At 27.8% G+C, this 13,130-nt stretch overlaps 1 protein-coding gene across 1 annotated transcript; it reads left to right on the top strand.

The window, feature by feature from the left end:
* The first annotated feature begins 929 nt into the window (after positions 1–929).
* Positions 930–10,065, top strand: LOC132943147 (isoleucine--tRNA ligase, cytoplasmic). Its single transcript, XM_061011989.1, has 20 exons — positions 930–1,201; positions 2,164–2,320; positions 2,594–2,744; positions 2,811–2,999; positions 3,073–3,347; positions 3,421–3,636; positions 3,703–3,893; positions 3,959–4,159; positions 4,685–4,882; positions 4,977–5,115; positions 5,728–5,901; positions 5,969–6,360; positions 6,446–6,548; positions 6,617–6,832; positions 6,910–7,107; positions 7,177–7,440; positions 8,283–8,353; positions 8,423–8,543; positions 9,291–9,460; positions 9,827–10,065. The coding sequence occupies exons 1-20, from the start codon at positions 1,083–1,085 to the stop codon at positions 9,996–9,998; spliced, it is 3,717 nt and encodes a 1,238-aa protein (XP_060867972.1). The 5' UTR covers positions 930–1,082; the 3' UTR covers positions 9,999–10,065.
* Positions 10,066–13,130: the final 3,065 nt, after the last annotated feature.

The following is a 13,130-nucleotide window of genomic DNA, read 5'->3' as shown; positions in this document are numbered from 1 at the left end:
AAATTTCGAATTTCCGGCGGCATAACCCGGGCTACCACGTCGAACCTAAGTTGGTGATCCTAACCTTATCACAGTTCCTTATCACCAGACCTTCTTATCACACACCAACCGGCTCCAGACCGACGACCAGACCAAAAGACCACTGCCGGTTGGGTTAGGTTAGGACCACTGTCGGTTAAAACTTTTCGCCAACTCGGGGGGTTTGGGCCGTTTGGGGGTCTCCCCCAGCGACGCTCGGAGAGCTAGTAGCATTATAAAATATAGACATGGTCTCGACAAAACTGAACAACGTATTGACAGCCGTGGCCAAAATACCAAATACTAATTAATAACTAATAATACCTATATGGTATTATTTGCCACCAACTTCCTAAACGGTATTATTATGCCTAAATTAGTAACGAATATCGTAATTCGTATGCATATTTACCAGTTTTCGGGAAATCGTGAAATCAAAATTTATAATTTATCTTATTTCTCTACGGCTCAACGCCTATGGCCTACCTATTTTAAACATTTCATTATATCCGTCGACTTCGCAAGTGGTAAATTTGTATGTTTATAATTTGTAGGCGCACCTCTCACGCATTTTTGTTGCTGTTATAATTAATAATAGGGGGACGGGGGGTCATTAAAAACTATTTTTTTATAATAGACGATTAGACCTATTAAGATATATTATGCCTTGCATAGATCATCTCTACATCGTGATCTAAGCAGCTGAGGCCGAGTCTGCAGCAGCGCACAATATAACAAAATATGTTATAAACAGTTTTATATTATATCAGCTGCTGTGGTGTACTAATAGCGTTTTCCATCGTTTAATTTATCCACACTACAATAGTACCACTCGGCCACTGATACACACTGTCCACCGATGATAATATTATTATTTTATTCGGTGGTATTTATCTGTTATCAGTTATCACAATTAATCGTAGAAAACTAGAAAATCGTGGTCTCCTGTTGGCGTGTTCCTGTTCACCGTGTCGCCGTGTGGGATTAGAAAACACTTTGAATAGTAGTTAACAACTTAATTTTGTCAACTATTACTACTCAGTGATCGTCGAAAACTCGAAATAATGGTGGAACCAGCCGCGGAGTACTTGAATTTTCCAAAGGAAGAAGAAAAAATTTTAGAGTTTTGGAAAGAAACCGACGTGTTTCATGAATGTCTTAGACAATCTAAAGGAAAACCCAGGTAATAATTGTATAGGGTTTTCGGTAAACTCGTAAACATAACTGTGACCATAATATTACTATTCAACAACATTATTAAACACTGAGTAAGCAAGTAACAATACTTGGAATATATTAAATCAACAAATCTATCTGTCTGATATCATTAAAATACAGGGATAACATATATTTATAGTTTTATACAATAGTTAATATTAAATTATGTTTGCAATAAATAAAAAGGGATAGATAATCAATTATTGGGGACGCAATCTTAAGTTCTTGAAAGAATTAGGTATTCAGCTGATTATTCTATATTATGCTATAAGTATTGTTGAAAAAAACTTGTTACGTAAGACACTTTTTGGACAAATTCTTTTTTTATTTTTGTTTTACTTATCACTTAACTTAAGGTTGCCACACACTGAAGCGGTGTAGGTAAAATTCTTTCGTCTTGGCAGTGGCTGTACAATTGTATCCGGCTTCATTTTGCTGTAACCGCTTCCGTTGCAGTGTGTGGGGACCTTAACTGAAATTGCTTGGCAAGTGGACTACAATCCGGTATAAATAATCAAATAATTTGTTTTATTTACTTTCATAATTTTACCTATACAAAGTAGCTATAGACATACATTTTGTGTACTTATTACTTAGCTTATTACTTTTTATACTTCACCTGGGTTCTAGAAACATACAATCTGCAAATGATTTACCAATTGATACATTTATTTATGTTACACTAGAAATATTTAATTTATACTGAAATAATAATATTATGTTACACAGTTACTTTGTTATTTAAGAGAAGTATATCGTATAATTTCTTCTTCTTTCAATCAAATTATTAGCTGCATTGTTTTCATGTTATGTATCTACCTACCTATATAACTGAACTTAAAAATTTTCTATTGAGATTGCATATTTAAATGAATGAATACAAATAATATTAAAATTATAATTAAAATGTATTTATATTTTATATAGGTTTTCCTTTTATGATGGACCACCATTTGCCACTGGACTTCCTCATTATGGTCACATATTAGCTGGTGCAATCAAAGATGTGGTTACTCGGTATGCACATCAAACTGGTCATCATGTTGAACGCCGGTTTGGATGGGATACACATGGTTTGCCAGTGGTAATTTATAATACAATAAACTTTTAGATAATAATTATAACAATTAACCTTACATGGGTTTAACAATTTCAAGTTTATTTAATAATTACCTAATAACATGCTTGTTTGGTTGGTACTAAAAATATTTTAATTTATAATGTTAGATTATGATTAAGGTATTATTTTTAAATTAATTTCAAATTGTATGCCTAATAATTAACTTATCATTTTAAACAAATTGCCAAATTAAAACATTTAAATTTAGTAAATCCATAATTTTTTAATTGTTTTCAGGAATTTGAAATTGATAAGCTTTTAGAAATAAAAGGACCAGAAGATGTTGCTAAAATGGGTATTGATAAATATAATGCAGAATGTAGAAAAATTGTTATGCGTTATGCTAGTGATTGGGAGACTATTGTCACTAGATTAGGACGATGGATTGGTATTATAATTATAATATGGTACCTATATGCTTAAAACTGGATTTAATTAATTTTTTAATTTTTAGATTTTAAAAATGATTATAAAACATTGTATCCATGGTTTATGGAAAGTGTATGGTGGGTATTCAGTGAGCTTTGGAATAAAGGTATGGTCTACCGTGGTGTTAAAGTTATGCCATTTTCAACTGCTTGTAGTACGCCTTTATCCAACTTTGAATCTGGTCAGAATTACAAGGAAGTTGTAGATCCTGCAGGTTAATAATAAATATAATAACTATCCATGTATTTAAATGTATTAATATTTTATGTCTGTTTTTTTCATTTTAGTTATTGTTAGTTTTACTCTTGAAAATGATCCTTCAGTTTCTCTGGTTGCATGGACGACTACACCTTGGACTTTACCGAGTAATCTAGCATTGTGTGTAAATCCTACATTGATGTATGTGAAAGTAAAAGATTTAGATGAAAATATATTTATTCTAATGGAAGCTCGATTAGATACTTTATTTAAGAAAAAAGAAAATTATACTATCTTAGACAAATTTCCAGGAGAAAAATTGAAAGGATTAAAATACAAACCTCTGTTTCCCTATTTCAAACAAGTAAATTTTAGTTAACACTAGTAGTCATTAATTATTAATCATAATATTAATAATTAATATAATATAATTACAGTGTCAAGATACTGCTTTTATTGTATTAACTGATGGGTATGTATCTGCTGAATCTGGTACTGGTATAGTTCATCAAGCCCCATATTTTGGAGAAGATGATTATAGAGTGTGCTTAGCTGCTGGAGTAATTACTAGAGATCAGGATATAATTTGTCCCGTTGATGAAAGCGGTAAATTTGTACTTCCTGTCAGTGATTTTCTAGGCCAATATGTTAAAGTAATTATTAAATTTAACAAACTATTTTGAGTATGAGTGTGTGATTAAGCTTTTTTTTTTTCGTAGGATGCTGATAAAAACATTATAAAATATCTAAAAGAAGCAGGAAGGCTTGTAAGTTCTTCTTCAGTTAAACATAGTTATCCATTTTGTTGGCGATCTGAAACTCCACTTATTTATAAAGCTGTACCATCATGGTTTGTACGAGTGCAACATATGAGTCAAGATCTCTTAGCTTGCAATAGTGCTACATATTGGTAATAAATGGTTCATTAGTTCATAATTTATTATTATGATTATATAAATTATTTTTACATTTTAGGGTACCAAATTTTGTTAAGGAAAAACGCTTTGGAAACTGGTTAAAAGATGCCCGAGATTGGGCAATCAGTCGTAATCGTTACTGGGGTACTCCTATTCCACTTTGGGTATCTGAGGATGGGAAAGAAGTTGTTTGCATAAGTAGTATTGAACAGTTACACAAGATGACAGGAGTTCTTGTAGATGATCTTCACCGAGAAACGTAATATTTGTTTTGGTTTTCAATTTGATTTTTAAATGTTACAGCATTTTCAATGTATTTTATATTAAAATTTTTTATTCTGGGTTGCATAAACAATCACTTAACATTATAATGAATTTTTTTTCATTTGTCTTAAGAACCGACAACTATGGCCATTAGCATTTTGTAGGGGGATTAGTTACATTTGGTTTAGGAACACGTGTATGTGGGCCAAGGATTCGTCACTAAAAACTCGGGTAGTCAGTCGTCACCTATCCAAGAACTACCGACGCCGGCCAATGCTTGACCTCATTACATATTAGTGACTGAGGCCAACCACAAAGCCATACCAGGCCCCCAACATTAAAATTAAATGAATCAATATATTTACTATTAACTAATGGTCCCTTAAACATGCTTTAGTGTAAACCATTAAATTAATTCATTAATCAATTTTGTATGTAACTTTCATAAGTAACTAAATATTCTCAACTATTTAAATGTGTTATTTTTTCTATAGACTTATAATATTTATCATTATTTTAGAGTTGATAAATTGACAATTCCATCAGCTAGACCAGGTTACCCACCATTGCGTCGAATTACTGAAGTATTTGATTGTTGGTTCGAATCGGGTTCTATGCCATATGCACAACAACATTATCCATTTGAAAACAGAAAAGAATTTTCTGAAAATTTCCCAGCAGATTTTATTGCTGAAGGAATAGATCAGACCAGAGGATGGTAAGACACCAGTCAAACATTTTTATTTAAAATTCAGTGCATACGAATAAAGCAGCATGTAAAAAAAGTTATAAATTAACTTCATTTTTTATAGGTTTTATACATTATTGGTAATATCAACAGCATTATTTAATAAACCACCATTCAAGAATCTCATAGCAAATGGTTTAGTACTTGCTTCTGATGGACAAAAAATGTCCAAACGTAAAAAGAATTACCCAGATCCAATGGAGGTATATTCATTAACATGTATTTATATAGTATTTTAAGTTATGATTGTAATTAGTATCTATTTACATATATTATATTCTACATACCAATGAATCTAATGATAGGATTGAAATTTTATAAAAGATTTGAAGTTTACCTAAAATTAACTTGAACACTTATTTTTTCTTCTTAAGCCCCTAAACAAACCAATTCATTAAAAATAATACAAACTTTTAAAAATGAATTGAAACCGAGTTTATCATACTGTTGTATCACACGCAGAACAAACAATTTATTACATAAAATCACTTAAAATCCCTAAAATAAATTCAGTTAATTATTCACTATTAATATTTTTAAATCTTTGCATTTTTATTCCATACATATATATTTTAATATTTATTTACGGGCTTAAAATTATTATCATATATTTATTCATAATATTGTATTATTGATAAAGGTTTCTTTATATCAGGATTCTTCAACTTATATTATATTATACTAATGTTAAAAATGTGATAGACTTTAAATATTTTTAACTGTGGAGTCGTGTGTTAAGAAATTTCAGTTAGGCTGTAAATTGCTAAACAATTATTACATAATTTAAAAATCAATTATTCATATTAACTATTTAGGTTGTCAACAAATTTGGAGCTGATGCATTGCGTTTATATCTTATTAATTCACCTGTGGTAAGAGCAGAAAACTTGAGATTCAAAGAAGACGGAGTTAAAGAAATATTGAAGGACTTATTTCTACCTTGGTACAATGCCTATCGATTTTTCATACAAAACATTCGAGATTCTTCTGTAAGTAGTTTATTTTAAATAATAAATATTTTTTATACTAATTAAATATACTGTTTTTAACCAATAGGGAAATATGTACAAGCCAAATAAAAACTATTATTCAGCACCTAGTGAAAATAAAATGGATCGGTGGATAACATCTTGGACACAATCATTGATTGCATTCATACGCCGAGAAATGGCAGCATATCGTCTTTATACAGTTGCTCCAAGACTTGTGAAATTCATTGATGTGTTGACTAACTGGTATGTTCGATTAAATCGTCAAAGACTCAAGGGCGAATGTGGTCATGCAGAATGGCAACAATCTTTAGATACGTTGTATCATGTTTTAATGACAATGGTTTGCTTAATGGCCCCATATACACCATTTATATGTGAATTAATGTATCAAAATTTAAAGAAAATCGAAAATCTTAAGGAACGTAGTGTACATTTCCATATGGTACCTATAGTTCAGTAAGTTATTTCATTTTATTAAAACCAAATATTTTATTTCTCAATAAGAAAATATATTGTATGTTTATTATTTTATTTTATATAGAGAACATTTGATAGATAAAAATATTGAACAAAGTGTATCTAATATGCAAAATATTATTGAGATGGGCAGAGTCATGAGAGATCGAAAGACAATACCAGTCAAAGTAATTATTAATTAAGACTTTATTATGTTTTATATAAAATTATAAAATTATAATTTAATTTCTATTAGTATCCTCTTCCGGATTTAAAAATCATTGCTGATGATCCTAAAATTATTGAGAACATCGAAGAGTTTCGTAATTACATCGAAAAGGAATTAAATGTGAAAACTATAACTTTCACAAAAAACAAGAGTAGATATGTTAAACTTCGAGCAGAACCGGATCATAAAACATTAGGTTCCAGATTGAAGTCCGATTTCAAAAGAGTTACAGCAGCTATTCGAGTATGATAGTAGAATCTATTTAACCTTACTTACGTACTCTATATATATTATATTTTATAAACGTGATATTTATTTAGGAATTAACAAATGAACAACTTCAAGCATGGCAAAATGAAGTTTCTGCTGTAGCTGAAGGAAATGATGATGATAAGAAACCATTTCTCAAAGTCCTAGAACATGAATTAGACGCTACTGAATTTAGAATATTATATGACTTTACTGGGCCAGAAGCGGAAGAAATGGCTAAAAAATATGAAGCACAATTAGATAATGATGTAAATAAATAAAATTATAATAATTAATAAAACATTTTGCCTATTAATGACTTTCTGTATTGATTACAGATTTTGGTTTTATTAAATGTAACTCCAGACCAAAATATGATGGATGAAGGAACTGCTCGTGAAATTATCAATAGAATTCAAAAACTGCGAAAAAAGGCTCATCTAGTGCCTACAGATACAATAACAGTTTATTATAACATAAGTCCTGAAGGAGATTTATCCAGAGTAGCTAAGGAATTTAAAGATTTCATAGTTAACGTTTTAAAAGTTCCTTTTATTGATGGGTCAGCAGTAGGAAACGTGATAATTGAAGAAACTCAGACAGTAATAAATTATATTATATACAAACAATTAAACTTAAACATCATAATAATCAGAACCATACATTAAATTTTTGAGGAAATGAAAGGGAGTATTGAAATATATATTTTGTGAAAATGAGAACACTTTAACTTTTGAACCATTTTTTAACGCGCATGGGCAGTACAACTTAATTTTTTTTTAAATGGCTACCTCAATTTTTTTTGAATTTTTATTAGTATAATAAGTTCTTTTCTGGTTAAAATATCTACAAAGTTAAAGTTATAAGTTGAAATTTGTATTTATGTATAATCAGTGTTGTAAAAATGTTAAACTTATACTTGAGAATAGTAATAATATCTCCGATATTATTGTGAAAACTAATTAGTTTTGATGTATGTCTTATGTATCTACAATTACTTATTTAACAATATCAAAGATATTATTTTGATTTTCAAATATAAATTGTACATAGTTAGAACACTGATTGTACATAAATTAAAATTTTAATTATTTACTCTAATGCCGGTATGCATTGTCAATTTATATGACAAACAAATAGACTATGCATAACTTTGTCAATTTTGTAATTCAAAAAGAAATTTTTATACAAAAAAAAAAACTATCCGAATTTAAAAAAAAAACAGGTTACCATTTAAAAGAAAATAGTTGTAATACCCAGGTGTGTACTAAAAGAGTTAAAAATTTGAAATGTTTTTAGAATATATATTTTAATACTACCTTTCAATTTTTGAAAACTCCATTTCAATACAAAATCATTAAACTATAATATTTATTGGTACCTCTTAGCGTAAACAATGAATATACTGAATATAAATTAATAATTATATATATTTTTTTTTAAGCTTAAAGGATCCAATTTAAAAATTGTTTTAACAAAAGAAAACAGCGATCAAAATCTATTGCCAGTTTGCAAGTAAATATTTTATATTAATTCATTAGCATTTCTATGGTAAAAATATTTAAATTATTTATTCGTTTTAAGGTTTGTTAATGTAGAACTTCATGGAGTAACTCCTAGGTATGGGGCTTCAAATTCTGTTACAGTTCTTCTTGAAAATCCTGTTGGTAAAAATGTACTAGATGTTAATAATCTGACCAAAGAGGTAAGTATCATTTAAAGTCAACTTATAAGTATTTGATAATTATATCATTAACATACTTTTAATATTTATAAATGGTTATCTATAAATTATTTTGTTTAATAGTCCACAGATAATTTTATGAAGTAATATACGTTTAAATAAATCTATCAATTCAACTTTATTGATAGTATTTTTGATTTATACTCTTATTATTATTTAAACTACTGTTAATGTTTATTATTACGATCAGGGGTTGGCTAGTAAACTTTGTTTACCAATATATCTTAAATAATTTTCTTATGTACAATATTGTGCAGCATATTATTCTATAGTGTTGTATAGTGTAAAGTTTTACTGTAAACTGCAGTTTGTTGAACATGTCTGTCATACTTGGTTTGATAACCCTATCCTAGAAAAAAATTATAAAAGTTGTATACATTTATTGCTTGATTTAAAAATGGTTGTGAATCCCTGATCTTGAGTAATGCACACTCATAACTATGTAGTCAACTACAACCTTGTAGGGAAGTATAATCTGTATTTGAGATTAACCAACATGGTATATATTCAAAAATAATGAAATAGTTTACCACATGTTCACCATTATTTGTATTGTTATAAATTAATTACTTTGTATACATAATGATTACTTTCAAAAAATTTATTGTAATTTATATTTGAATAAAAATAGTTCACCTAATGTCTGAATATTTTACTTATTATGTCAAATATAATAAATTAATATATTTGTTTAAAAAAATGTTACAGGTACAAAATGCTTTTGGCTTATTTGGGATTGATATTATAATGAAATCTGCTGATGGAAAAATATTAGATAACAATTTACTTAATAATATTAAGGATGAAACAATTATAGTTCAAAAGAATAATGATTTTGACACTGTTAAGGTTCATCAAACAAAATCACCAATTACACAGTAAGTCGTTTTTACATTAATATGTTGTATCTGAGGAATGAAAAAAAAATGCTTTTTGGTGCACTTCAAGTGGTGCTAGAAACCTTGTAATGGTCTTATGTAAGGTATGAATTTAGGAGTTGAAATTCCCCCTTTATCCCTTTAAATAAAAAGGTTATCTAGATTGCTAAGTTTCGAAAAATGTATTTAATTGTTATAAACCAAAAAAATATTTAAAATTTTTTTGTATTTTTTAAAAAAAAACCTATTTTAAACATTTGTATAAATTATTTAAAATTATATTTTATTTTATTTGCTTTTAATTGCTTAGATCTTAAATGTAATTTAATAAGTATAACCAATTCTTTAACATTTATATTTATTTAGGTTCATAAATGTCAAGTTTGGCTCAGAATCTGGAACAGTGTTGCTTCATGAAGGTGACGATAAAAATGATTTAATCAAGTTAAAACCTAAGATTGCTCTTATTTTCAACCTGAAAATAAACCAAATCAAACTAATACAAGAAAATGATGTTATCATTACACAATTGAAATAATTAAATATCTTTAAATGTGATCATTCTTTTTTAATATCAATATAACTATGATTTAAAAACAATTTAATTTAGTATATTTTTTTTATGCTATCGTCTTTATAATTCCTATATAAATAGGTGTATATTCCTGTATATATTTAAATAAAAAAAAAATACAATAAAATGGTTGTAAAATCTGTGTAGGTTAAAATCTTTACAGTATACATCTATGGGATTTAAAAGGGTTCTGTGATTTATGGGTAAGATTCTTAGAAAACATTATATTTAATATTTATTATAAGAATATGAGTCATACATTTAATATGATTATAATCATTGAATTAAATTATACCTATATTGCGATACATATTGATATTTATACTATCTTTTTTTTTTGCTATTTTAAGTTAAAATTTGGACGGAATAGATATTTAAACGAAGAATAACGATCTTAGTTATTTTGTTGTGATTTAAATATATTATTATAATATAGGCTGACTGACAAACCATCTCCGCTCTTTCCTATATTTCCCAATTGTATAGGGACATATTATTATGTGTGAAATATACTATCCAAAATAACCCAAAGATTTAGATGTACAGTGGTATTATCTTTTTTTCAAAATTTGAACTATTTTGAAGAACCATATAATTGTATGTATCAATTTGTATACCTATGTTAATTGATAGACCCCTATTATTTTTAGATTTGATTTTGCAACATGATACCTTTAAGTATATTTAGATATTTTTTTTAGATTTCTTTTATTACAATTTTACAATTTGTAGTTTTTGTAATAATTATAATTTTTAATACATAGATACATAAAATATTAATACCATTGTATATTCAATATATTTAGCTATTGAGCTAGATAAATTTGAAATTCTATTTTAATTTACAACAACATAACTACAAACAACAAATATTTATATTTTCGTTAGTTAAGTGAATTTTTTATTACTCTGCATGAATCGTAACAGTTTTTTTTAACACCAAAATATTGGAAAAATGCCATTTAATTTTACTCAACTTTTTTTAGAAATCTTCCCACACTTCCTTTCTTTAATTTAATATGCTGCGTATACTTCTGTCAGTGAGAAGGCGTTTACGTAGGTAGGTAGGCGAATTAAATCTATTATTTTACTTTTATAAAAATAACAGTGTGTACGATGCATTTCTATGTACCTAATTACATGTTTATAAAGTACATTTTTTACTAGATATAGACAGGTACAATAATATTGTAGGAGAGCAAAATATGTAATTAACTCCATTATCATGGACCCTGGTCTTTGTTCGCTGATAATCAGATGCATATAATATTATAATAGGTAGTGATTACTGATTATGAAACTATTACTATTTAATCAAATATAACTAAAATATTTAAAAAAAAAATTTTTTTATCAATAGATTATTTTGACTTACCACTAGAAAATAACGTAATAACAAATTTAAAAGAACGCTACACCGCCCGTAATTAATCCTTTAAAGATGGTTTTGTGAAGGACAAACTTACGAAAACAATATTCACAGTGGCCTTACCCAAGGTTTACATTACAAATAAAAGACACCTAACCGTGTACGTTGTAACGTTTTTGTTGATAACTTAAAAATAATCCAAATTTATTCGTTTTCGTTTTTTCCGCAAAAAATGTACGTGTTTGGGCATGCAGCGGCACTCAATAAACCAAAATTCTAAAAAATATTTAGGTATGCACAATTTTTCTGTAAGAATAATATTGAAGTTCAAATTTAGATGAAATCTAATATTTAAACAAACATTAACGATGTAGGTAAGTTATTTTTTTGTAATTCAAAAACATTATTCGTAATTACTTAAATATTTAGATTAATTTTAAACTATTACGGTTCTACGGAAAGGTGGTATTGACTCAAAAGTTAAGAACAAATTTTAATAATATGATATAATTAATATACACTTGGACCTCGATACTATTTCTAAATACTAATGTACATATTGTGTACATTAGTACTATATTATATGTACTATATTATATGATAATTAAATATTAACAGTATAAAATTATAATAAATTCAATGTTTTCCGAAAAAATGAAATCAACCTACCTCCTATACTGGCTACCGTAATAGTGTAATACCAACATTACTTTAATAGCAAGTAGCAACATCGAAAAACATATTATGAAATATTCAAATATACTAATAGGTACCTACTTGATATAGCCTACAATATAGGCTATCTGCTGACAAACCATCCCTGCTCAGAATCGTGTTTCGTATACCTACAATAATAAATTATTGAATTCAAATGTAACACATAACAATATATTACAATAAATGTATAGTGACCCACTCGACATCCACCTACTGTTCAACTGTTGTACAGCAAAGCTACACTTGCCAACCTTTTTTTTCTTCATTTGTTTATTATTAACTATTGAGTATTATGATATCAAAAAAAAAATAAAACACTACGATGCAGATAAGTTCTTTTCTCTGTAGACAATGTGATAAATCTACTGTAAATTATATACCATATAGGGCATAGGTACTGGTACTAGCAAGCCCGGATTAAGGGGGGCACGGTCCAAGGGCCCATTGATTTTGGAGCCCATCTTTATCCCTAAAATATATTTTTTTTACGTGTCCAATACAGTTTTAAAAAAATATGATTTAAGTAGGTATAGGCTAGGTATAGTAGGTAAATTATTATTAATAATTATAAAATAAAATTGTTCTCAATTTTATATCACGAAAAATTACTATAAATAATGAACTATGTTTGCCAAAAATTTTGTTTATGTTTTTTTTTTTTTTAGCATTTTAGATTACCGATTTAACTGTTTAAGTATATAAAAAGGCAGTTATAAGAAAAAATTATTTAGCTCTTGTGAATTAGGTATTTCAGTTAAAAGTATTAATGCATATTATTATACTAAACCTTAGAGGACCATCATAGTTAATAACCTAGCTTAGTCCCCCGACTAAGATTTAGCCCCCCAAAAATATCCTTTATTGATTTAGATATAAGCCTCCTATAGGTCATTTTTAATAAATAGTTTTGCTAGCCCCCCCAGAATTTTAACCCTAGTTGCGCCTATGTAACTTACTGCAATCAAAGAAATGATTATAGTAGTATAGTGAATGAGTATGCATTTATGTGG

This window comes from Metopolophium dirhodum, chromosome 4 (genome assembly GCF_019925205.1).
Source record: "Metopolophium dirhodum isolate CAU chromosome 4, ASM1992520v1, whole genome shotgun sequence".
Classification (NCBI taxonomy): Eukaryota; Metazoa; Arthropoda; class Insecta; order Hemiptera; family Aphididae; genus Metopolophium; species Metopolophium dirhodum.
This window is presented reverse-complemented; position numbering and strand designations above follow the sequence as displayed.

Coding starts and splice junctions, on each gene's coding strand:
- LOC132943147 (XM_061011989.1), top strand. CDS start 1,083: ATGGTGGAACCAGCCGCGGAGTACTTGAATTTTCCAAAGGAAGAAGAA. Junction 2,745..2,810: donor TAGATTAGGACGATGGATTG/GTATTATAATTA, acceptor TTTAATTTTTAG/ATTTTAAAAATGATTATAAA. Junction 3,894..3,958: donor TGCAATAGTGCTACATATTG/GTAATAAATGGT, acceptor TTTACATTTTAG/GGTACCAAATTTTGTTAAGG.